General features: G+C 47.6%; 1 protein-coding gene across 3 annotated transcripts in view; it reads left to right on the top strand.

Moving 5' to 3' along the window:
• Nucleotides 1-1,120: 1,120 nt before the first annotated feature.
• The window catches only part of BICRA (BRD4 interacting chromatin remodeling complex associated protein), a 60,235-nt gene continuing 34,465 nt past the window's right edge, over nt 1,121-26,890 (top strand). The window contains exons 1-2 of one of the 3 annotated variants that reach the window (XM_044305392.1): nt 1,121-1,298; nt 6,411-6,619. In XM_044305392.1, the coding sequence (XP_044161327.1) occupies nt 6,595-6,619 (25 nt within the window). In that variant the 5' untranslated portion in view covers nt 1,121-1,298; nt 6,411-6,594. The remainder of the gene's footprint in view (nt 1,299-6,410; nt 6,620-26,890) is intronic. The other 2 variants (XM_044305391.1, XM_044305393.1) reach the window with 2 other exon arrangements.

The raw sequence follows: 26,890 nt of genomic DNA, 5'->3' as shown, positions 1-26,890 counted from the left end.
TCCTGAGGGTAAGGGCTCATGCACACGTCCATAGGTGTTTTGCGGTATGCAAATCGCAGATTTTTTTATTTTATTTTACGTTTCTTAAAATTGCCTATCCTTGTCTACAACGTGGACGGGAATAGGAAATGTTCTATCTTCTATGCAGGGTCCTGGATCGGACATACCGCGTGCTTGAGGCCTAAGCCATATCAAAATACCAGAGGACTACTTTAAAGGGGGTCTTTCAACTTTTTTGTACTGATGACCTATCCTCAGGATAAGTCCTCAGTATCAGATCAATAAAGGTGCGACACACGGGACATCCCCCCCGTTTGAGGACAAGGCAGCGCTCCGGTGAGGGCCACAGCCTCCTTACCAAGCACAGCGCCATCCATTGGATAATGGCCGTTTTTGGTATCGCAGCTCAGGCCCACCCCACTGAGCTCGCGTCATGTGACGTCACTGGACGCAGCGCTCACTGGAGTTCCGTGGTCTCCTCAAACAGCGACCCCCCCGCCGATCAGATATTGATGACCTCTCCTGAGGATACATCATCAACGTCAGAATCTTGGAGAACCCCTTTAACATCACACGACTCTGACAGGGATCCGCCACTTCAGCTGTTGTGAAACTACAACTCGTCTAGGAAGTGAACAGAGCATGCTAGGAGTTGTAGTTTTCACAATGGCGGGAGCGCCAGAGGTCACTGACCCTGAAACATGGGGACGTTCAGTTGTTTCGGTTTGGGGGACCCCCATATGTACTAGAAAGGTCTGGCCTGCTGAGGATACCCCTGCAGCCATCAGAGAGTGCAGGTGGAGCAGACTTTACTGTAGGAGGCCAGTCTCTCTATGGAGGGAAAAACCCCATATGTAAGCTATTTGCTGCCGGCCTGATTTGCATGCAGATGTAAGCAGCCAGTGCCCAGTGTGAGGGCTGAGTTCCTCCCAGACCCTCCTATTTGGGTGGGTTCCATTGTTTTGGAGGAGGAGAGAGGAGGGAGGAGACTCCAAAGTGGGAAGTGGAGGGAGGGAAAAAAATAAAAAATAACCCTCTGCGACCAAAAAAAAAAATTTTTTATTCCCTTAAAAAAATGGCGAGCAGTTAATTTTGGCCCCCCTTTTTTTTGGCCCCACTGTGGCCTGTGGCGCGAGGGCCGTGGCGGCCCGGGGGACCGAGCTGTGGCCGCCGCCGCTGCGCCTTCCAGTCAGGCTTCTCTCTAGCCCTCTATGTGTCTAGGCCACTTGGGTCCTGCATTGAGAGCCCGTGCTGGGATGACTTGGAGACCCCGGGCCGACTGCTGCTCAAACACCGCGGTGAGTTTGTTACAATTGTAGCAATTTCTCTTTAAATCTCTATAACTCTGCCCTCACCTGCACCCTGAGCGGGAGCAGCCGGGGATGGGGAAAGAGGGGGAGCACCCAGCCCCCCTCAACACCCAGCACCACCACCACCCCCTCCCTGCATCTCACCCCCCTCTCTCTCTCCCTCTCTCCTCTTCTCCCTGTCACGTCTGCAGGATGGAATAGGGGGCTTCTCATGCAACCTAGTGGGTGCTGCCGGGAGGGTGGCGGGGATGGCTCAGCCGCCCTACTGATCTCCTGCACCCTTGGCTGTGGCCTGGTGATATGGGCGCCGGGGGGTGAAGGCAGTGCACCCACATCAGCCCCGACTATAGGAGGAGGAGGGGGGTCTGCACTGTCAGTGCTGGTCTGTGGCACTGCACCCCTACATAGAGGGTACTGGGAGGGACACCCCTCCATATATACATGCAAGGCCTGGCATACAGGGCTCCCATACCGACTGCATTCATATAGAGGGAATTGGGGACCCCCCTATATACATGAGCCAGGGGCCGCTAAGCAGGAACTCATTTCTCAAGGTTGGAAGAGGGGAGCCCCCTTTAATTTGCACGTCGTCGCCAAAGGCCTGTATCATGGAGATGGTTGCATGTAATGTCTTTGCATTGTGTCTATAAGATGCGGCGGTTGGGTCTCCCTAAAACTCCAATCTCCTAGAATAGCAGCTTTAGCGGCCGTGGTATATACCAGTCTGCAGTGCGTATAGATTTGGAGGGAATTGGGAACCCCTCCGTATTTATGAGCAAGGCTTGGCATACTGAGAGCTGCCGGAATTCATTTGTTAGATTGGAAGAGGGGAGCCCCTTTAATTTTCACAGCGTCGCAGTCATTTGCAGCAGGCCTTTTTATAATGGAGATGGTTGCATGTAATGTTTTGCATTGGGGGGTTGGGAGTCTTCCTTAAATTCAGATCTCATATAGTAGCGACTTTAGAGGCCCTGCTGGTATGTGCCATTCTCCAGTCCATACAGGAATCCCATGTACTGAAGTTTGTATAAGTGCTCTACGCGTAGTCAGTGCTTTCTGTATTAAAGTCGGGGCCCTTCCAACAGAAAAGGAGAATGTGTGTAGATGGATATAGAGAGCGAATTGTGTATATGATGGATGTTCTCTGCTCCCTTATCCATGGGGCGCCCCCTATGTAATATCCTCTGGTGTACCCACATGTAGGTGCATCCGAAACCAAAATAAAAGCAGAATACAGCTATGCCTCGACATATAGTTGTAGCTGAAGGGTTTCCCTTTAAACAATTATTATAATACCAGCACCCATGAACCTTGTCACCGCCTGCCTATAACATGTATGTGATATTAAAGATTTGGAGCGTCCCTTTAAAACACCCTCACATGCCAATGACTTCATGTGGGTCAGTGTATGGCGGAATCACATAGTACAGCATCTGATGTCTCCTAGGTTTGGGGTTCCTCTTTAGCTTATCGTGTTGTACAAAGGTCTACCGCTATAACCTGTACCGGACGCGGGGATGACGTCAACCTATTGTGTGATTTATTAGGGTTCCTCCCGGCACCAGAGAAGAGAATGTCGGGGTGGAAGGGTTGCATTGAATAACATGTGCAGAGATTGGGGGCAGGGGGGTCCCTTTAATGTGTTATACTGAGGCTGCATTCTGCCGGTTGTCCTTTTGCCTTTCACACAGATGCAGGGCAATTTATTGCACACGCTTCAAGGATTTTATTTTTATATTAGGTATGGTGAATATCAGGATGCGGTTGTGTATATATTTTGTATAGTGCCCCCATATTCTACAGAGATGGTCACCGTTCACTTGAGACCCCGTCCCCATCAAGAGCTCACATTCTACCGATGAGTGCCATCCGAAATTCCCAGGGGAACCCGTCCAAAGATTATAAGCCTTTATCATAATCATTTATTTTTACTGGCCAGGAGTAGACATGCTCAAAAAAAGTGAGGTGCCCATAGCAGGTCTCTAAGCCCGTTCGCTTCCCGGCCCCGGAATTTGTCCGCCCTACTTGTAAGATTGTATTATGAAAATATAAACACCTTTGGACGCACACATCAGATCACTATTTGCAGAATCCACTGATTTCATTGGGACCGGGACCCGCTGACCATTTAAAGAGGTTGTCCTGTGTCAGGCAGCACATGTGATCCTCCTCCAGTAAAGAATGGATCGTTACCCAACAGATCCCTCGCAGTCACTTCTGTTCTCCCGGCAGGGCTCTGTTTATGACTATATGTGACCACTACAGCCATTCACTTTCCTCTTCAGTGCACTACTGAGGCCAGTAATTGGCTGCAGCGGTCCCATGTTGTCGCCATGATTCCTGCTGTCGGGTAAACAGAGCCCTGCCGGGTGAATCACATGTTGTCGGGTTTCCTCCTGAATCCGGACGAGACTCTTCCCCAATGGCAGATTTCAAGGAAGACAAGAATCGGGCAGTTGTATTTCAACATGTCCGCTCCTTTAATTCTTAGGGAGATAAGCCAATGCCTGAGTTGCCTAGTCTCCATCTTGTGAACATGTGCATGCTCAGCCAAGCAGAGGGTATATAAGCATAATAGGATCCAGGAGAGATAAAGTGTGGCCCCTTTAAGATATTGGACTAATTTTTTCGAGAAAACCGGACATCGGGATAAGCAGATCCTATGCTGCCGCTTCAGTTCTCATGGCAGGGTTCTATTTACTTGGCTGCAGCAGTGAGTGGTGACGTCACATTGACAACACATGATTACTGGCCTCAGCAGTACATCAGAGGCCAGTGATTGACTGCAGCAGACATGTGTTTTCGACCTGACATCACTGCTGCAGTCGGCTGGGAGAATCGGAGCAGCAGCGTGTTATTTGCCAGGTAAGTAATCGGACAACCTTTTTAAGTAATTGCTGAAAATGCCATGTACCACAGGCCAAGCTAGTAGGTAAGGAGTCAAACGTGGCCCTGGTATGTAACTTTTTGGGCTGTTTTGCATGGTTTTCTTAATAACTTAGACTTGCCCAAACGTGAAAATTGTTTGTTAGGCTCCTGGATTGGTTAGCATTGGGGTTGCGTTGTCCATCTTCTGGTGGGGTAGTTTCCAGCCAAAAACTTTAAAAACTGTGGACGCTCGTTCCCGATAATCTGGCCATCTAAATGTGCCGCCCATTACCTGAAGGACGAGCAAAACGCTTGTTCACCAGGTGATCCTGTCATTGGTTCAGGCCCCACCAATCATTGTTTCTGGGCAGCAGATCGTGCGGTCTAAACAGCGATCTGCTGCCCAGAAACAATGATTCTGTGTGAGGACAAGGGATCACAATAGCGATCCTTCGTCCTCATACTGTGGAGGAGATTGCTGCATTTACGTGCACGCTTCCTTCCCAACAGTCGGTCACCCCATCAGCCTGTCTAAACCCGCCTTTAGGCTGGGTTCACACCTGAGCGTTTTACAGCGCGTTCCTACGCGCTGTAAAACGCACAACAGGCAAGAACCAATGATTCCCTATGGGAATGGTTCTCACCTGGGCGTTTTACAGCGCGTACGATCGCGCTGTAAAACGCCCGACGCTCAAACAAGTGCTTGAGCTTTTTTTTGGGTGTTTGTCGCGCGTTTCCGCACATAGATATTCGGGAACGCGCGACAATGTGTGCACCCCTGTCTCTGTATGCGCGATTGTAAACGCCCGTACAATCGCGCATACAGAGCGCTCGTTTCAGAACGCTCAGGTCTGAACCCAGCGTTAGTGTCTGGGCTGCTATACACGCAATCTCGGTTCAGTGAGTAAATTCCTGTACCAAGAATGCTCAACCTGCAACGTCCAGCTGTGGTAAAACTACAACTCCCACCATGCCCTGCTGTAGGCTGTCCAGGCATGCTGGGAGTTGTAGTTTTGCAACAGCTGGAGGGCCGCAGGTTGGGCATCCCTGATACCAATCCAATGACATTGAGGCCAAAAAATAACACTTAGTTTGAAACCTGCACTGGCAGCGAAGTACAGTGTTCAGGGCCCTTTACACATGCCTCGAATCCGCCAGATAATCGCTGATAAGTGTTCTTAGGAATGCTCGTTAGAGATGATCTGGCGGTGTAAAGGTGCCGCAAATTACCCGATGAACGAGCAAAACGCTTATTCGTCAGTTAATATGCTTGGCACTTAAGTTGTCGTTTTCCGGCAGAAGATCATGGCGTCTAAACAGCCTCTGCTGCCGGCAAACACTGAGTCTAAATGGGGACAAGCAATGGCATTAGTGATCACTTCTCCCCATACTGTGGAGGAGATTGCTGCATGTAATAGCAGCGGGCTCCTCCGCTAATGAGCAGACGCTACCTTATTTACACAGTCAGTGATTTCCATCCGTGATTGTGAGCAAAAACCAGGTGCAGGTCAGAAAAACGGAGCAGGTGCAGAACTTTCCCTTATCTATCTCTGTGGAGGCTCTTCTCCTGGTTTTGGTTCACAATCACTGATCAAACACGTGCCGAGCAGCAGCAGATAGGAAGGAAGCGTTCCTTCCCAGCAGTGGAGGTGAAGTGCTGTATTTACTTGCAGCGATCACCTCCACAGTATGAGGACTCGTAGTGGCCATTTCGGTAGCTTGTCCTCGTACAGCTGCATTGTCTAATCTGCTGCCCAGAAACGATCATTTACATGCCTGCACGAACGACAGGATCGGCGGCATCTTTAAACGGGCAGATTGTTTGTTCACTTGAAAAATAAGAATCGGCAGCATCCCCCGTGTGGGCTGCGAAAATGCAGCAGTTTTACCGTATTTTTCATGCAGAGCAAGAAGAGGAACCAGAGGCTAAATCTGTACCAGAATCCGCAATAATTTCATTATTGATTTTGGTGAACATTTTCATGTGAATTTACTCCGTGTGAGCTCTTCATATTCTGTATATTTTGGTCTTGAGGTGGCCTGTGGTCGTCCCGCATGGAGTTTTGAGTGCATTGTGGATACTACTGCGTTGATTCAGTAAAAATCTGTTGTTAGGGGGCACTTCAATTTAAAGGGTTTGTCCAGTTTTGTAAAAAGAAAAAAAATACTTTGTATCTAATTCCAGACATCAGGGGGCCTTTGGAGTAATCCATACTCACCTCTTCCCCACAGTTGTGCTCCGGCTTCCTGTTCACCGAACATCCGCTGCCCTCATCTTTGGACTTTCTGCTCGGACGGGGACAAGTGCATCTCTGCAGCCAGTGATTGACCTCAGCGGCGACATGTCCCCAAGTGGCACATCACTGGCACGTTGGCTGCGGCGCATGTGACAAACGGGGTCACATAAAAGACAGCCATGGAGCCGGAACGGAGAGGATCATGTAAGTATGGATTTCTCCACAGGTCCCCCGACAGCCCCTTTAAGGTAATGAAAAAGTCCCGGCCGGTACGGTAGTATTAAAAGAGCAACCACAGCCACCAAAAGAAAACCAGCATGCTTGAGTACCTTTGCGGGCACAAAGTGGCACTACAGAGCCTACATCGGGTATACGTTTCATAGTAACCATCCTATGTCTTTCCTGTGGCGGTCGTTATAAGGCTGTGGACGACTTTCTGTACTCGGTGATCTTCGGTAAAATGGAATTATTTATATTGCTTAATGCAGGCAAAAAGTAAAGAAATATCTTGCAACGTTTCCTAACTGTATTGGCAAATCTTTGCATATCTTCAGCATGGTATCGGCTACCATTCACACGTAGCCGATTTTCTCAGATTTTGGTGGATTTTCGTATCGGCAGCATGTCAGGCATGGGTTTCTCCCTGTTCAATGTATCGGGTGAAATTCGCTGTGGAAATGCTCCTAATGCTAGCAAAATATTAGAAAATTCACACCGATTGTTATTTTTTTTTATTTTTATTATTTTTTATACCTATGAAGGAACAAGGGTGAAATGGCGGGATGGCGTGCCCTATCTATGAAGTCAGCTGAGCTCTGCTTAGTCGGCAAAGGAAAACGGGTTGCTTGCGGGTCGCTGTGCTCTCTTGGTTCTCTGGCTTTTAAAAAATGTATTGTGCTGGTACGGGCGCTCAGGAAAATCTTAAAATCAAGGCGAAAGTTTCTGTTCACGATCACTGCTCCGCCACGGAATAGTAATACCATGAAATTAGGACTATACCAGCACCTTGTCCCTCTTCATCAGATTGGTACCTATTAAGGCATCTATGGTTTTTCATGAGATCCATGGGTGTCACCGTCAAAATGGGCGTACCGCCTTGTGGTTGTGTACATTGTGTATTGTGCGGTAGATGCTGCGGTCACACGTACGTGACGCAAACCATGCACAGTTGTCAAATTCCACTTCCCCTCTCTCTTGATTATTTTGAACTGAAGTCTTAGGTTAAGGCTACATTCACACGAACGTATTTGGTTTCGGTGTCCGTTCAGTTTTTGTTTTGTTTTTTGTGTGGGTAGGATGCAGTCTCATTTATTTCAATGGGTCTGCATCCGTATGTCTGTTTCGGTGCCCCGCAGAAAAATGTTTTGCGGACGAGGATACGGTCTTGTGAATGTAGCCTAAGGCGGGTTATTATATTTTTATTTTTTATGGTTTTTGGTGTATTTTTGGCTTCCAATTTTTGCAGTATTTTTTTATGTTTGTAGGCAAAAAAACTAAAACCCCGCCAGCTCCAGATATTACAATGAGATCGATGGGAAAAATTAAAGGGGTTGTTCATCTCTGGCAGCCTTTTGGCTATCCAGCCCCCACCCCCTGTCGGTCGTACAGAGGGAAGCATGCTTACCTGCCCCTAGCCAACGTGTTCCAGCTCCTTTGACCCACCGCTGCTGTCTCAGGGTTCTGGTCCCCGCTTGTCAATTTCTGGAGTGACCAGTGACGTGCCGCTTGGGGCACATGTCACCGATGCAGCCACTCATTGGCTGCAGTGGCCACGTGACCCCCGTCAAACAGGAAGTTAATCAGTGGGGGCCAGAGCGTGGTGGTGGGGTACCAAAGGAGCCAGAACTCAGTGGCGGGGAGCAGGTAAAAAATGCTTCCCTCCTCAGGAGAGTCTGGCCAAAAGGCCTCCACAGGTGGACCACTCCTTTAAGCTAGTCATGTACGGTCTCTCAGACCCCTTAAAAACATGTATTCTTGCATCAGCCAGACGTACTGCCACTGGAAAAGGGGAGCGATAGGGGTTTGTCCTGCACATTGACACCATCCAATCAGTGCTGCCAGCGTCACTGTGCAGGGACATGTCCCCAACTGGGAGGCAGTGCTGCAGTTTGCGGTTTAAAGCGGAAACTGTGCAAAGAGGGGACGTGTCTCAGCTGGACACCACCTGAAGCCGCTGCGGTTCTCTGCTTGAAGTTTAGCTCCGTTTGGTTGCGCTAAGCTGTGAGCGGATCCGTGGCATTCAGAGTAAACTGCGTCTGAATCCACAGTGTGAACATACCCTTAAGCGTGTACACAAGGAAAGCTGCTGATGTACATGGTAAATGTATCCATAGGGTTACAGTAGCCAGACCAGTTTGATGTATATGTCCCAGCATACACTATATATGCAGAAATGTTACACACCATTGGCGGATCCTTACTGTGTGAACACAGAGTCTGTGCCTCCTTGATATGTAATATGTCGGAATTATAGACTCCATATCATCGTGTTCACGTGTGGTTGTAAAGTTTTGTGTAATGGAGCAGTTGCCCGCGGTAACCAATCAGATGACAGCTTTCATCTTTGCTGAGCAGATTTAAAGATGAAAGGCGTTCTCTGATTGGTTGCCTCTGTTTGTGTCTGTCCTGTGTTGTAGGCCCAGAGCGTCGATGTTATGAGCGACTCGTAACGACCGGTCAGATTTCTGCCTTTACTAGTTCTTTTGTCATATGGATTCAGAAATGGCATATTCCCCTGGTTACTGATACACCGCCACATAACGACGCACATGTAACATGTACCGTTTTTTGTTGCGGACGTTGGCGCACAGATGCTAATAGGTCTTAATAACACCATCACAGAGAGCGTGGTTTCCGTGCAGGTTTACGTGACCTTTTTTAGTTTTGTATAAACCACAACAAACTGCATCCCTGTGGTTTTTCTTTTTCTGCTTTTGTTGTGGTATATTATATATATATATATTTTTTCCTCCATGACTTTAACTAGAGAAAACCGTGGCGTAAGAAAACAGCGCGTAGCATCATGAGATCTCGGTTTATACATAGAATTTAGCTATACAAACATTATCTAGCACCGGTTTTTAACCACTTCAAGACTGGGCCATTTAAATCGCTTACTGAGCAGCCGCATTTTTTTAAATGTATTTTCCCTTCTCCTGTTATGTAAAGAATTGTGCCTTTTTTTTTCTGGTGACACCTGGGGCTTCATTTTAGTTATTTTTTTTATTTATTTTTTGTATTTTAAGTTTTTATTTTATTTTGGTTCCTTTTTTTCTTCCTAAAAGCATAACTTGCAACTAAAATAAAGACATTTTAAATTTAGGGTCTGGCTACACTGCCAAATGTTGCATGTAATTTTGTGTAATGATAGACAATGCTGCGACTGCGGCAAAAAATTGATCCAAGTCGGATATTTTTTATTTATTTTTTGCAGCGTCGCATTGCAAAACCATTGACCCTCATTACAAGAAAAAGGTTGCATGACTTTTCTGCTACATGCAGCTGTAGCCTTTTATTAAGAAAATAAATACAAATTATTGCTGATTTCTCCTGTAACTGGGGCTGACATATTACCCTCAGTTACAGGGAGAGTACAGCCCTCAGAGAGGTTGTATGGGACTATACAGCCTCACTGGAGAGCTGGTCTGGGTCTGCTAAGACCCATTAGCTCATGCAGATACTCTGTATGCAGAGCCTTGCTGTCACTGATAGTGGGCTCCAGCGGCTGCATGCTAACTCTGCATGGACGTTCATAAAGGTCCTTGTAGAGAGGAGTGCCGATTACCTGGACGCATATAGTCAAGCCTGTGCTAAAACTGTGTGGAACCATATTTTCCCCTTTGAGGTAAGTCAGTCAGGAAATGGTTCCTGACGGCTCTGTGATGGTGGCTGTGTTGGTTTCACTCAGCTTTCTGAAGCTGCCCATACACATACTATAGCTGTCGGCAGAATGAGACAACTTGCATCTTGTGTGTATGGCCAACTTTAAGTAATGGCTGAATACAATTTTTCACAAAAATAACCAGTTACTGTTTTTCTTTTTTATGTTGAGTGTACAGTTGAGTCATCAGCTTATTCTCGGACTGCAACGTGATATACTCAAAGAAACCAACATCTGTGTAGCATTTGGTGAACCGTGGTCCTCCTAGTGAGGGCTTCACAGCTTCCAAGGACTAGTCGGTGAATGTGCCGAGGAGTTTGCCACCATGCCAAGTTTTTGTTATGTGTTCTGCTAAAGTTCACTCTGTTGAATAAAGTCAAAGTGGCTGCTTGATCGGTGTAACTGGCTTCTTAGGTCTATGGTATTTTTCAGCTCTGGTCGACTCAAGCGTTGTGATTGAAACCTGTGGTTCAACTTTAAAGGGGATGTCTATGATGTTTTAATTTTTTTAATAATCCCCCTCCCCAAACCCCCCCCCTCTTGGAACCTGGCTCCCCACCAGTTGGTTCTAACCCCACGGCTCTTGTTTTTAATGGACTTCCAGTCCCCTACATGCAATTATTATTTTTTTCCTTCCAGGACTGGTTATATGCGCCGTTGCAGCCAATAACTGGCCTCAGCTGTGATGTGTCCCCCAAGTGGCATGTGACCCAGTAGGGATGTGCCATTTCTGAGGCCAGTTATTGGCTGCGGTGATGCTGTCCATGCACGAAGGTTACATGTGGCGGCTGGAAGTGAAGACAATCCAGGACCCTTGGAGCCAGAACTGGGTGTCGGAGAGCAAGTAAGTATAGTTCCCTTCACAGGACCGGCTGGGTGAGTTAAAGAAAATACTTAATTATGGACAACCCCTTTAACATTCGATTGCGATGCACTGCGGGTTTCGGCCCACCACTTACAATGCATAGTATACGTATGGATATATCTTCAAATCAATGTATAGGGTGCAGTAAGCAGTGAATCTGTGGCAAAATCTGCAAGGAATTTTTTGGCTTTGTGTGAACTTACACTTGGGCCTCTTTCACACGAGCGTGACGGATTAGGTCCAAATGCATTCAGGGTGCGTTCAGTGAAACTCGCACTATTTTGCAAGCCAGTTCAGTCCGTTTTGTCTAACATCTCTTAGCAACCATCAGTGGAAAAACGCATCGCACCCGCACTTGCTTGCGGATGCAATGCGTTTTTCACACACCCCCATTCACTTCTATGGGACCAGGGCTGCGTGAAAAACGCAGAATATAGAACATTCAGCGATTTTTCACGCAATGCAGAACTGATGCGTGAAAAACAACGCTCATGTACACAGACCCATTGAAATGAATGGGTCAGGATTCAGTGCGAGTGCTGTGTGTTCACGTCACGCATTGCACCCGCACGGAAAACTTGCTCCTGTGAAAGGGGCCTTAGGCTACATTCACAAGACCGTACTTTCAGTCCGCGTTCGGATTGCACGAGAACCGTTTCGCGGACAAGAATAGGAAATTTTACAATGGAGCACGCGCACAGACTGCGTTCATATTTAGCGGAGCGCAAAACAGATCAGGCCGTGTGAATGTAGCCTTACAGTTCTTGAACCTATAACCTTTGTTCCTTGTGGTTCTGTGTAATTCCAGGACATGGGTGACCTATATTGACTTGTTTAGTCCCGACCTATATGTAGTGTCTGCCACTTGCAAAGTCCGCGCTACTGGAACGCACTCCTGCTCAGAATGGTGCGCAGGTCGGTATATGGCAGGTTTACAGGAACTGTAATATAGGGATGGACACTGTAGGCCGGTGGTCGCCGTGTGCGCGTTTTCTGCATGTTCTTAGTACGTGCGTCTCCAGGAAACGCTCGCTGAGAGTAGCACCTTCTGGATCGACCGAGAGATGATCAAATCCACTTGTAATTTTATTGCTGCTGTTACACATGGATGGATCTATTACTAGAGATGGGCAGAGCGATTTGCTGGTTGTCAGATACGAAGCCGCCACACTGACTGCGGGAAATCAGTTTGTCCATGTATAATAGCTGCAAAAGGTTGGAAATCGGTTTCCTCACCCCTAAGCTACATATAAGGGTAATGGTAGAACCAGCATGCCTATGGTTTCCACTTAGTGACTTTAGCTACCAACCAGCGTCTTGTTTCTGGTGATTGTGCTTGCCCTTCCCCTTTGATCTGTGTGGATTGCCCCCTCCTCGCCATTCTGAACATGCCAATGAGTGTCTACATACTTGTCCCTCGCATGGCACAGCCGCCAGTGTCATTGTTTCCAGTAATGAACACCCCCATGGTATCCACAGTATAGAGCTGTATAAAGCTTACGTTGCGCTCCAATACAGCCATATAAACTTGTATTGTCCAGTTTGGAGGGCGCCTTCTCGTGCGTTTCGGGCCAGGGTTGTCACGAGTGAGTAAACCCTAATAGGATTTATGAAAGGGGGTTGTCTATTGCAGACAGCCGGTCCTCAATCGAGGTTCTCAAACCTGCACGAACAAATTTATCCTGTATAGGTGCACGCAGCCATTATCCCTGAGAATCACATTATAGGGGGTCATGCCCATTAATGTAAGGGCTCCGTGCCCGTGCTGCGGACTGCAAAAGTGTGGTCTGCAATGCACGGGAACCCGCATGCGGATCGCAGACCCATTCACTTAAATGGGATCCGCATCCGACAGTCTGCACCGCAGAAAAGTAGTGCATGCACTACTTTTTTGCAGTGCGGGGGCACGACCAGAAACGCCACGGAAACACTCTGTAGTGCTTCCGTGGGGGTCCGATCCGTGCTTCCGCACCGCATCTCCGCGTTTGCGGACCCATTCAAGTGAATGGGTCTGCATCCGTGATGCGGAATGCACACTGGCTGGTGACCCGTGTATTGCGGAACCTGCCGTATGCGGTCCGCTGCATGGGCACGGAGCCCTTACGTTCGTGGACATCAGCCCTAAGACTGAAACAGGTCCCATTAGTGGCTTCACGCACCTGTTCCCAGCTTTTCTAACCCAGTTTTTCTATAATTAGGGCATTCCCATTTTAAAGGGCATTTGTCAACAGGATCCACCTTATTAAACCAGGCATACGGTACTGGTTGGGTTTATCCTGCTGATCAAAACGGTACCTATCTTGTGAAAATCAGTTGGGGCGTTCTATCAATAAACTACCTTTAATTCTTTATGCAAGTGAGGCCTTCTGCTCACCCAGGGGTGTGGCCTAGACTCTCAGCTCTCCAGTGCTGGCCACACCCCTCAGTATAATGGCCTATTTGCATAAAGAATTAGTCTGTTTATCTCTGGAACGCTACTACTGATTTTCACAAGATGGGTATCCTTTCTATCAGCAGGATCAATCCTTCCTGGTTTAATAGACTTGATCCTGATGAGTTTTTATTTTAATTTTTTTAAATAGTTCTGTAAATGTTTTTGGATGTGCCGAAATCCAGCACCATGGTTCTTGCTGGTAACATGGCAAAGGTTGAAGTTGGTCAAGTCATCATATATCCTCCATGGCTTGGTAGAAATGTCAATCCCATGCGTTTCATAGTATTCGACTTTTATATAGTTACTGCGTTGTTTCTGCTTGCCAGGGTGGCAGACAGCTGCCATCTTTTTTTCATTTTTTTTTTTTTTCCCTAGTAGGAAAATGCCAGCCTGGTTCATTCCTACCCTTCCTGCATATTTCCATCAGTCTGTTCCTCAAGGGACTAAGAGCCATATGCGAGACTGAAACTCATTAGGATCGTCAGACCGTTGCCCAGCACTGGTGTCGGCGGCGGTAAAACTCCTTGTTGTATTATATTTTATATTGTAGGCGTCCATGTTCTTGGCTTTGTGGTCCAGTCACTGCCATCCATAACTTTGAGATCCACAGCGGAGGAGGATTGGTGATGGCTGGGCGTTAGGGTGACATCTTGCCGGTGATTGGTCAGGAGGCTTGTGGATAGCGCACTGTAGAAGGTGGCCTGTGTGCCGGTTACCCAGCCCTCTGGTTGTGGCGGGTAGATTGTACCGCCTGCTGCACTACCTTCCTGCCTAGAAATATTACTCTGTGGATGCTCAGCACAAGCATTTCCTGTCTGATGGTTGTCCGTCCCAGCCAGGAAAATGGGACCGAGCTGAGACGACCGTCTTTACAGAATAGAAAACCCTGTAACGGGAGCAAGTATATGTGCAACTCCTTCTTTTTTTATTTTTTTTTTATAAACTTTATTTTTTAATTAGTTTATTGGGAGGGGGGGGGTGGCGGGCGTCATTCTCATCTACTCATTTCATATGGTGGTCTATGTGTATGATGTAGTCATTATGTACTACCTACCATTATACACTATGCTACCAGGAAACCACCAACAAGCAGGGTAGCTGCTGCTGACAGATCTTATTATAGCTTTGGTACAACTCTTGCCAGTGGGAATACACCACATAGCAATTAAAGTATTAGTACCTGAATTGTAGTAAAGCGTTAATTAGATAGAAACGTATCCAAAGGGTCAGCCGGTAGCAGCTTGTTGACTGTTTCCAATGACCTACTGGATGTTTTCTGAGCGTCGCTGAGAAAAATAACTGAGAAATGAGTGGGACAAAAAGGCAATGATCTATTGAAAGGATGCTAGATTTATCAGAGTAATTAAAGGGGTTGTCTCATGTGGACAGCCCCTTTTAACATTGACTCTTCTGATGCTGCAGTTTTTGTCCGGCTGCCTCTCGGCATGTTTGCCGTGCTGCGGTCGGACCATCGGCCCGTCCCCTTTATAGTGACTGGGGCCGAAGCGGACTGCCAGCAGCATACATGGGCTACCGTTAGTACGCCAGACCCTGCAAATGCAAGTGTGAAAGTACTCTAAAACGCCGGTCTTAATAAATGTGCCCCTTTTGGGTTTTTTTTTTCTTCTTTTTTGTGCAGATTTCACACTTTTCAATGAAAAGGTGAGATCTGCATCAAATAAATTGTGTGGTTTTATTGGATTTATGTGGGTTTTATTTTAATTTTTTGTGTGCGCAAATTTCTTGCACACAAATCTGCACCGTTTGCAGCCAACCTTGGCTATACACATGTGGCAGATTTGCTACAAAAATTTCTGTAACTGACAAATCTGTTCCATTTATCTGAAAGGGGGGTTCATTTTTTATTTTTTTTTGGCATGTGGGGACTCTGCGAGCCCCATTCTGATGAAGGATGCATTTTCACAAATCCGCCATGCCTGCCTTCTCTCTTAGGGCTTGTTCGGATGACTTATTTTTCAGCACGGACTTTGGTGTGTATTCCGTGCCCAAATCTGTGTGAGAGGGGGGCTAATCCGTGTACTGATCTGCAGCAGAAATCCAAGACTTTTTTTTAATTTTATTTTTTTGCATAAAAAACAGCTTAGATTTGTCATCGATGCCGGATCAATTTGAATACGGTCAAATGGCTGTGGTGAAAAATCGTTCAGGGCATCATATGATTGAGACGAAAAGGCCCTCCATGCACAAAAAAATGCAGCTGCCCCTTCAACCGGCGCTACTCTCAACTAGGACTGTGTAGGAACTGCTCCCCCGTGGCTCCCCCCCCCCTCCATTCACTTGAATAGGGCTTTGTCACCATTCACACCAGAGTGTGACTGAAGAGGGGCCATGCCCCTTTTATTCTTGGGATTGTCCGAGCTCCCAGAGGTGAAACCACCCAATCACAGACTTGTGTATGCTTATTCGTTGTTACTATTGACAAGCAGCAGAATTGTGATTACAGCTCTGGGCTGTGACAGGTGATGAGCAATGTATTTACGCAGTACTCAACATTTCACGCAGGTAATACGTATGTAGAATAAAAATGGTGTTCAAAGGTGAACATGGGAGGTGGAGGCGCTAGGCCCCGTAGTGTAGGGAAGCCCTGTTGTCGGAGTGCAGCAGTATGGCTGCGTACAGTGCAGCGTACACTGGAGGAGAGGGTAATGTGCAGAGGACGGAGGCTGTGCTGAGCTCGCCACAATATAACCAGGAAGTGGACGGCAGCGTCTGTCAGTAAGCCGCGTTCTTGTGCCGTCCTGATGAAGGTCGGCTTCCTGTACTCTTAATAGTCTAAGGCGGCAGCACTGTGTAAGCAGGGGTATACTACCAGATGCCAGGGCGCGTATTATTTTTTTTATTTTTTGGGGTAATGTGAATAGTCATTTTATTCACTAGGAAATGGCGATGACATCGGAGGCGCTTTTGTGCCTCATCCCTCAGAAGCTGCTATTCAGTCTGGGGGCTTGTGGTGTTGTGCGATCGCTTCTGTAGGGATCCCTCCCGTAAACTGATCCCTGTGGGTTTGATACTCGGCGTGCACAGCTTAGGTTTTCCCCGCAGCGTTACGCGGTGGTCCATTGTCCTCGATGGTGTCCATACCTCCTCCCATTGTGTCTATTTTCGGTCCTGCAGGGATGACAGCTGCTCTGGACGCAGCTGACCGCTTTACTAAATGACAAGGGGCGTTCCCTGGAAAGGTTACAGCAAGGCGATCGCCGCTCGTTTGTGGACCATTAACACAAGCTGATGATTGCCTGAGCGAAAGTTCGCCACTGAAATCGCTCATGCAGCCGTTTGCGTTATTGTCAGCAGCACACCCTCTTGTTTTATGTCATATAAAAACAAGCATTTTTTGACCACATTAAAAATCCAACCGGCCGACAAACATAGCAGTGATGGGGCAACTGAATGTTACTTCAGGATCATCAGCCCATGTAGAGCTGCCTTTACACGTGTCCATGCTTAAATCCGTGAAAAGGTGGTCAGTGATGCCTTCATAAAGATGTCCGTGATGGGTCCAGGTGTCCGTTTTTGGCTGTCCATGTGTCATCCGTGTTTCTCTCGCACTGCACAGCTGAAAAATAATTTTCAAAGCATCTCTTCCTAATGATCCGTGAAACACAGATGGCATCCGTGGTTTTCATGGACCTATAGACTATAATGGGCGTGATGGATCCGTGAACACGACAAAGTAAAGCATACTTCTGTGCTAAAAAAAAAAAACGCAGACCCACGGACCGTGCTAAAACACGGATGTCTGAATACACACATTTGAAATGAATGGGAACGTGTGCTGTCTGTGGAGCACTGACGTGTGAATGAGGCTTAATGCTGCATTCGCGTGGCCATATGCGGTTTTTGTGACTGCCACATTTTCCGCACCGACCACGGCTTATGTGAGCCTGCCTCTCTGCATCATATTTATGGTGCTGTGAGTTCCAGCCCAACCGCAGGTCTACTGGTCTGTGGTCACAGCATCATGCAGACCCACAGTCAGGCTGTTGGTCACAGATCAATATGAGCGCAGCTCCTGAGCCGCGGTCCAGTTTTTCCATGAGGAAAAGCCGCAGCGTAATCCAGTACCAGCAAAGTGAAGAAATGTAATATTTTCTTAGGTGCGGTTATTGACCTGCTATACTGATTTTCAAAATCCGCAGCGTGTCAATTGTGTGATTCCGTACCCTCTGTACAGTGGTTTTCCCCATAGACTACAGAAAATCCGTGACACGCCAAAACTGCAATTAAAAGTATGCATTTGTGTGTTTTTAGTTTTTTTTGTATGTGGCATTGGTGCCGGTTTTCTGCATATAAATCTGCATCGTGTGCAGTTATCCTATAAGGGTAGGTTTTTTGGAGGAGGGTTTGAGATATTTTCCTGCAGGTTTTTACTTCTCATTTCTGCTGGATTCACTTCTGGTTTTGGCTAAAAAAAACTGCAGAAAAATCTCATGAACCTAACCTTTTTTGCAAATAGGAAATTGTAAAACACCCTGCAAACGCTGCAATTATTTTTTTTTGGTAGCAATGTTTTTAAGACATTCTTTGCATTTTTGTCCATTTGCACTTTATTTTTTGCATAGAGAAATTCTGAAAAATTATGGGTTTCCAACAATGTGAATTCCACCCTCTCCCCCGTGGGTAGGATTATTGGAGTAGTACCTGCAGTGTAAATCATGGTGGTTGACACTAATCATGGGTACGTTGTACATCCAGCAGTTGGTGCCTGCTTTGGTTACTACTTAGCAGTGAGTTATTTGTTGTTAATGGCCGCCTCCAGTGTTGGCAGGTGTATATCAGTTCTAACTTCTCTGTAATTGGCACTCGTGTCCCAGGTTGCCGGTTTGTCAGGGTGTGGTGAGGCTGCTACTTTCTAGCTTGTTGGCACACATCTCGTTAGGCCGACCACGCGTCTTGTGATTGTATCAGGCGCACTCCGCGGCCTTTAACGTATCGCTTACATTTTCTGTAATAACCCACAATTCTGTCCGAGATCCAGTCGGGTGTAATCTGGGCAGTGCAGTCCCATCGGATGCTTTCGTCTCATAGCGTTGGATACTTGTGCCTCCAGTACCCTCAGCATACTCTGTGGTAATGCTATATCTCCTGTACTGTCATGTACTCTTTACTGGCTGTGCTATGTGTGCAGTGTACTCTGTGCTCGTCATCCTATGCTGCCAGTCACTGTAGTTTACTATGCACGATGAACGCAGGGCCAGGGACTGCGGCGTGGCCTGCGCTGTGGAAGCAGGGACTGCGGCGTGGCCTGCGCTGTGGAAGCAGGGACTGCGGCGTGGCCTGCGCTGTGGAAGCAGGGACTGCGGCGTGGCCTGCGCTGTGGAAGCAGGGACTGCGGCGTGGCCTGCGCTGTGGAAGCAGGGACTGCGGCGTGGCCTGCGCTGTGGAAGCGGGGACTGCGGCGTGGCCTGCGCTGTGGAAGCGGGGACTGCGGCGTGGCCTGCGCTGTGGAAGCGGGGACTGCGGCGTGGCCTGCGCTGTGGAAGCGGGGACTGCGGCGTGGCCTGCGCTGTGGAAGCGGGGCCTGCGCTGTGGAAGCGGGGACTGCGGCGTGGCCTGCGCTGTGGAAGCGGGGACTGCGGCGGGGCCTGCGCTGTGGAAGCGGGGACTGCGGCGGGGCCTGCGCTGTGGAAGCGGGGACTGCGGCGGGGCCTGCGCTGTGGAAGCGGGGACTGCGGCGGGGCCTGCGCTGTGGAAGCGGGGACTGCGGCGGGGCCTGCGCTGTGGAAGCGGGGACTGCGGCGGGGCCTGCGCTGTGGAAGCGGGGACTGTGGCGGGGCCTGCGCTGTGGAAGCGGGGACTGCGGCGGGGCCTGCGCTGTGGAAGCGGGGACTGCGGCGGGGCCTGCGCTGTGGAAGCGGGGACTGCGGCGTGCCCTGCTGCATATTTTCTATAGCGGTCACTGATCTTTTGAAAAGGTTCCCTCCGATCCCTCCTGTATACAGAGGAGACATCTGGTCACTCTGGTGTCGTCTTACTGTGTGCACTCTGTTCAGTGACGGCTGCAGTCTGTGCTCTCTGCTACATGTAGTTTTGTCCTTTTTAAATGCATACGCCACAAGCAGCAGCCCCTCTACCATGAGTGAAGCACCGATGAACCCGGCATAGTTAGGAGAGCCGCCTGCTCGCCCTGGAGGTCTCCCCTTTATTACGGAGTCTCCCGGACATCCCAGGAGAGCGGAACTTATGTCCTAAATCTGTTTTTCACATCAGATCAGTCCCACTGACAACCACAGAGTGTCTGACGCTGACCACAGACTACCGCTAGCGACCTGTTATTACTTCCCTACCGAATGGCGATTAACGCGGCTAATCTGTTATCTCCCATGTCATCTCTGATTGCAACCTTTAATAACAGACTAACCTGCTTTATCAACCTCAGCCGACATAGCACAGCTGAGTTTGTCACTTGGCACAGCTCTCCATGTGTTTCCTGCCATCATGGTTAAGTACACCTACTGTATTATCTTAAGGGTGGTCCGGACATGTTCTATGTTTTTGCAGAGCAGATATATGGATGCAGAAGGCGCACGGATTGTTCTGTACGTGTGCCGTCTGCATTTTGTTTTTGGACCAATTGTCTTCATTATGTCCATGGTCTGTATTTTGCGGACATAGTCTATCTTTATGCAGAACGGACATATGGATGTGGATAGCACATGGATCATTTGTAGGCTTTCAGCATCCATATGTCCATTCAGCAAAAAGGGAGACTATGTCCGCAAAGTGCGTACCAGTGACGCATCGAAGTGAATGGGTCCGCAAACATGCACACAGACCGCATCGGAATTTTGCAGATCCGAGGACTGCAAAACGGATGCAGTCGTGTCCATGAGGCCTACTAGAAAAAAAAAATCCTCACTGTTAGGCCTCATGCACACGACAGTATTTTTTCACGGTCCGCAAAACGGGGTTCCGTTGTTTCGTGATCAGTTTCCGTTTTTGTTTCCGCGTGTCTTCCTTGATTTTTGGAGGATCACCAGACATGAAGGAAAGTGAAAAAAAATCTAAGTCAAGTTTGCCTTGCAAATTATAGGAAAAAAACTGACACGGATCACGGACGCGGATGACAATCTTGTGTGTATCCGTGTTTTTTCACGGACCCATTGACTTGAATAGGTTTGCGAACCGTTGTCCGTGAAAAAATAAGACAGGTCATATTTTTTTGACGGACTGAAAACACGGATCACGGACGCGGATGACAAACAGTGCATTATCAGAGTTTTCAACGAACCCATTGAAAGTCAATGGGTCCGCAGAAAATCACGGAAAACGGAACAACGGACACGGAACACAACAACGGTCGTGTGCATGAGCCTTAACAGTATTTCTTCTGTCACTGAATGGAAGCCAACAACTGACACAAGTCTAATCCTTCTCGCAGCTGAGTGTTTGGTGCAGTTGTGTCCAGCCTTGGCCACGGTTTCATTATGCGGTAACACAAGGTTATAAAGCCCCTTACCGTAGTGTGACCTCCGGACGGTAATGTAGTAGGCCGCCACTTTCTTCCGTTTATTGGGCTGTAACCCTAGTTCCTGTCATCTGTAGCCAGCAGAGAGCAAGTTATGTCAGAGGACTGCGGTGGTAGGTCCTGGAGACCCTCCGGAACAGATGAAGGGCGGCCAGTGCCTACAGGTCCCACAGTGTTAGGTCAGATATGTGGGTTTTTGTTTTTCATGGTTTAGACTCTCACCGAGATGGTGACGAAGGCAGGAGATCCCTTCCTTTAGGAACTGCAAGCACTTGGCCATAGACGAACCTTAGAGAAACTCCCGAATGGAAACTGTGACCAGTGAAGGGCCACAAGCCTCCCTCGTTCAGTGCTTAAGGGTCATCTGTCAGCAGATTTGTACCTAGGACACTGGCGGACCTGTTAGGCTACTTTGACATCAGTGCTTTCCCTTTCCGCTATTGCGATCAGTCATAGGAATTCAATAGTGAGGGGGGGAGAAACGCTTCCGTTTTGTCAATGGGGACAAAACTGAACTGAAGGCATGGTGCCATATGAGCATAGATTGCATCTAAAACTTAACCTAAATTAATGACAAATAACCGGAATATGGTGCAAAGTGGCCGCGGTCCTTTTATTAAGGGTTAATTTTACAAACTTATAACAATAAATAATCAATTTAATAATTTAATAAAGAACCATTAAACCATCAGTAAAACCACAATTGTCCCCCCATCAAAGCTTGGTGAATAACCCCCCCCCCCCTTTAATTCTGGACCGTGACTTTGTAAGGGAGGGCAGGTGGGACGACGTCTTCTTCCTCGTCAAAGGTTAAGCTCCGGACCCGCTGACCGCCTCTATAAATAGTTCAAATTCTCGCCACTAGGACACAACTGGCCAGTCAGGGGAGGGGCAGAATACAGGTGCCCCAGTGACAGCTAGGCAACCAACCACCAATCAGGATCCTTCAATGTTTTACCTCAGATTAGCTGTAAAATAAAATGACAGAAAGAAAAGCGCAGAAAGGGGAGAACAGTGACAGAACAATCACACCCATCATGCTCAATGTCACCATGGTGCCACCATATGCCTTTGTGCCCACTAACATTCTGTTCCGTTTGGTTGTGTCCCCATCGCGGACAGAGTAACGCCGCAAGTAGCTCCGCAAGACAGGTGTAAATCAGTGGGGATTGGAACCATTTTCTCTGGCACAATAGAAAACGGATCCGTCTCCCTATGACTTTCAGTGGTGGTCATGACGGATCCGTCATGACTAGTTTAATGATAATACAACCGGATCCGTTCATAACTGATGCAGACGGTTGTATTATCATGACGGAAGCTTTTCTGCTGATCCTTGACGTATCCAGCAAAAACGCGGGGGTGAAAGTATCCTGACCTGTTACATGTGCGGTCGGCAGCTGAAGGCATCTGTGTTGGTCCCATGTTCATATGTGCCCGCATTCCTGGAAAAAAGGGCTGTTGCTGTTCCTCCTAGAGGCTCTGATCTCTCTGCAAATTTTTAAATTTATTTTATGCACTTATATAGCGCTACTATATTCCGCAGCTCTTTGCAGACATTAGCATCAAGCTGTCCCTAATGGGGCTCACAATCTAAGTGACTTGTCCGTTTTCTGGAACTTCTTTGAATGAGGTCTAACAGAACGTGCAAAGCTTCTGGTGTCCAGAAGACAAATCTGCTCTGTGAAGTTCAGTTCCCAGGGCTCCCACTGTATGTGAGCGGAGTGCGGCCTCACAAACTATGTACCAGGCCAGACAGCATTCCTGTCCTGAACCTCACACCCCCTCCCAGCCTCCGGCACGCTGCAGCCTCCCTCGTTAACCCCTTCCATGCTGGGTTCTGGTGTAGATCACTGGCTGGCAACCCTGTGGCTCCTCAGCTGTTGTGAAACTACTACTCCCAGCATGCCCCGACTATTCTGCGGCCCCTCCCGGGGAGTCGCACGTTGCCAGTCGCACAGTCCGTGTTGGTTTAGAAGTCCAACCAAACATTAGTGAGTCACAGCCTGTGCTCCGAGGAGCTGATGCCTCATCGACACTGTGAAGTACAGGAGATAACCGAAGGCCTGGGGCACAAGTTCCAGTTTCCATATCTTAAGTAAATACTCCGGCAGCTTCCTGGGCGCCTGCTACGGGAATGGTTCTCGCCTAGGTGTTGTATATGAAACCTGCGCAGCGAAGCATCACCCCTGGAGCTTCATGTTAAGTGAGGTGCGAATACTTTTGCATCTCCCTCTTAGATCCGGACTGGTCCTTGCTTCGTTTTTCCCAGCATATTGCTAAAAATTAAAGCCGAGCTTGCCGCCGACGAGAGGGATGCATTTTGCCTGAGATTCCTTCAATGCTTAAGGCCCCCATGTTTCGTACGTTTCTTAAAGGAGACTTGTCCGCATCCAGTTACCAAGTAGTCAAAATAGTCAAAATATTTTATTTTCCCCTTGTTTTTTTTTTTTTTTTTTTTTTTTTTTAACCACACTGTCTGAATACGGCCCTGGAGTTGTGATGCCTCCCCCTGAGGGTATGGCCACATGTTTACAAAATATAGGATACTACTTTTGTTTTCTGAATACGCTCCTGGTTTTGTCTCCAGAACGTGTGGCCGTACCCTCAGGGTAAGGGTAGGTTCACAAAGTGTTTTTTTTGGTGCAGGTTTTTCAACCTAAGCCAGAAGTGAATTAGAAAAGAAAGGGAAATGACAAGGAAGGACTCCTACTTCTCCTTCCTTGAGGATCCAATTTTAGCTTTGGCTGAAAAATCTGCAGGGAAATCTATATTTTTTTTTTCCCTGCATCTGCATCTCCTTCCTCCCCCTCTGTCCACTACTTACTATATTGTGCAAAAGTAAGTTTTTTTCAGTTTCTGGACATTGCAGTTTTGTCATGGTTTGGCTGTTGTTTTGGCAATTCCTGGTAAAAAAATTAAAATAAAAAGAATTGCTGTGTGAGAGTAAACCATTACAGCGAGCAGAAAGTGTTAAAGTTCAAGTAGGTGCCACCTTCCTCTAATAGGATATATTACAAATAACAATTATGGCACCTATTAGACTAGCGCCCACTACAGTCCTATTTGGTGGCATTTAAGGAGCCGTGCTATATGCAAAATGGAGGGGGGTCACCTGACAAACTACACTGCTCCTGTTAAGGCCCCTTTCACACGGCCACTGTGTTCCCCCGTCGCCTGTATTGAGGGCCGCATATGGCGGTTCTGCAATACACGGGGCACCGGCCGTGTGCATTCCGCATTACCGATGCGGACCCATTCACTTGAATGGGTCCGCAAATCCAGAGATGTGGTATGGAACGGAGCCCCCACGGAAGCACTACTGAGTGGTTCCGATCTGTGCTTCCATTCCGCAAAAAAATAAAACTTGTTCTATCTTTTTGTGGAAACGGACTGATCACGGACCCATTCAAATTAAATGAGTGGATCCGTCCCGGCCGCCTCACGGACCTTGCCAGTGCGTTGGGGACCACAAATTGCGGTCCCCAATGAACGGAACCCCAAAAGCCGTGTGAAAGAGGCCTAAAGCGATTGAGTAGTCTGCTGTGGGCAGGGGTACACCTAGCCTTTTAGCTGCCTGAGGCAAAAACTGATACTGCGCTCCCTTCCAATGCCAATTTCTTAACCTAACCCCTTTGCCACAATGAAATCACTCATTGCCCATGGCTCTTCCGCTGCCCCCTTCTAGCCCCTAGCTGGTGCTGCCTGAGGCAATCACTGGGCTCAGCTGTGTACAGCTGTGATTGGCTGCAGCGGTATACAGGACATCACTGCTGCAGCCACAACAATGCGTCAGTGGCTCAAGCCCAGGGAAGAGCTAGCAGCAGGATCAGAGGGGAGATAAGTTATTATATTACAGGCCTCACAACAGAAAAGTGTGATAAAAGCTCATCTCCGACAACCCTTTTAAAGAGTCCCTTTGCTCTATTTTTTTTCTACCGTCAAAATGAAATTAATTTTTATTTATTTTTTGTCTGGCTTCTTGCGCTCTTTTTAAGGACTTTCATCCAGCTTTCCTAGGGCCCTGAACTGCAGCTCTTCCTAGTTATTAAGTGAAATGGAAGCTGATAAAGTAAGATTTACCGCTTAAGATTTACTGTTTTCCCTCTTGTATATGTTGGCAGGCTGGAGTGATATACTAGTAGAGCCGCCACTCGTGGATCCTCTCCCTTTGCAGCTGTTTGTCAGTCTGGTTTTATTAGGTCAGGTTGTGATGGACGCAGCAGGGATCGCTTCCCTGGACTGAGAAAACGGAGGAGATTAAAACCCTGTCTTTTTTTTTTTTTTTTTCTTTCCCTATGTTAAAGCAGATTATAGAACTTCTGTTGCTTATGTAACAACTATAAGATTTCTTCTCCCACCCATGCAATGCTCGAAGCGCTCTGCAGCCTGTCAGGAGTATATGGCCGCCTGCACCTTTTACTGTAGCATTGCCCTAATTGCTTTGTATGTTCACATTGACGTTTAGGTTTCTGCTGCCCTGATGGGCTCAATAGCGTATCGGCCATTACGGACATATGCCGCAAAGTGGACCCCCTGGTATCCATGCATTAAAGGCGCCCATTGAATGACTTCTGATTTCAGACTCCTGTATTGCACCAGTGCATCTAAATTTGCACCTAGCCTTTAATACTAATAATAAAAAATAAGACTGCCATTTGGCATCTGCAGTTCCTAAACAGCCTTCTGTGTCTCCTTGGTTACAGACTACATAAAAACGTGTGTAATTTGGTCCCATGCACACGACCATATTTTTGGTCTATGTCCGATCCTCATTTTTTATTTTTATTTTTTTGCAGATCTCACTCATAACCAATCGCTTCTATGGAGCCAAAAAGGAACGGACAGAACATGGATGTCATCTGTGTGCTGCCCGCCACCGTTTGGCCGGGCCACAAGTTTCAGAACCTGTCCTATTGTCCATTTTGTGGACAAGAATAGGCTTTTTTTTTTTTTTTACAGTGGGTCCCGGGAAAATTGCGGGCTGCATCCGTATTTTGCAGATCTGCACCTTGCGGACATTAAAACGGTGTGGTAGTGTGCAGGAGGCCTCAGTCTGTTCCATCTTCACCCGTTTTTGCAGTTTGTAGAATTTTCAGGAGAGTAGCAGGATCAGACTACGCACTGGATTTGTTTGTAGTCTGTAACCATGGAAACACGGGCCTCCACAGGAGTTGCATATGCCAGAAGTGTATTTCTTATTTAAGTTATACCTAAATTATTTTACACCAAAAAACAATTGCTTGCAAATTTTTACATATCCTTTAGACCCCTGAACAAAGGATGTTGCTATGCTTATCACATACTTATGCAGTTATTTTATTAAAGGGGTATTCCGGCTGGTTAAAGTTATGCCCTATGCTACATATGAGGATAGCTATTGGATTGGTTGTGGCCCTACAGCTGAGACCCACACTGACCACAAGAATGGGGTACCTCCTGCAGCCCCCCTGAAAAGAACAGAGCGGACAGGCGAACATGCGGGCAGCCATTCCATTAATTTCTATGGGAGTTCCAGAGATAGGTGAGCGGCTCGCACTGTACTTTGCTGTCTCCGGAAATTCCATAGAAATAGAGCGCCTGTGCACATGTTCAACCGGCCGCTCCAGTCATTTCAGGGGAGCCCCCGTTCTCGTGATCGGTGTGGGTCCCCACGGTAGGAACTGATAGTTATCACCTATCATGTGGATAGGAAATAACTTTAACCATCCGGAATACCCCTTTAAGTCTTGTGAACAGTTTCTCTCTGACTTTCTTTTCCTAGAAAAAAAAAAACAGAACGTGAGTTCCGGTTATATATGATTAGG

Source organism: Bufo gargarizans, chromosome 9 (genome assembly GCF_014858855.1).
Source record: "Bufo gargarizans isolate SCDJY-AF-19 chromosome 9, ASM1485885v1, whole genome shotgun sequence".
Classification (NCBI taxonomy): Eukaryota; Metazoa; Chordata; class Amphibia; order Anura; family Bufonidae; genus Bufo; species Bufo gargarizans.
The sequence above is the reverse complement of the archived record's forward strand: the minus strand, read 5'-3'. Positions and strand labels throughout refer to the sequence as shown.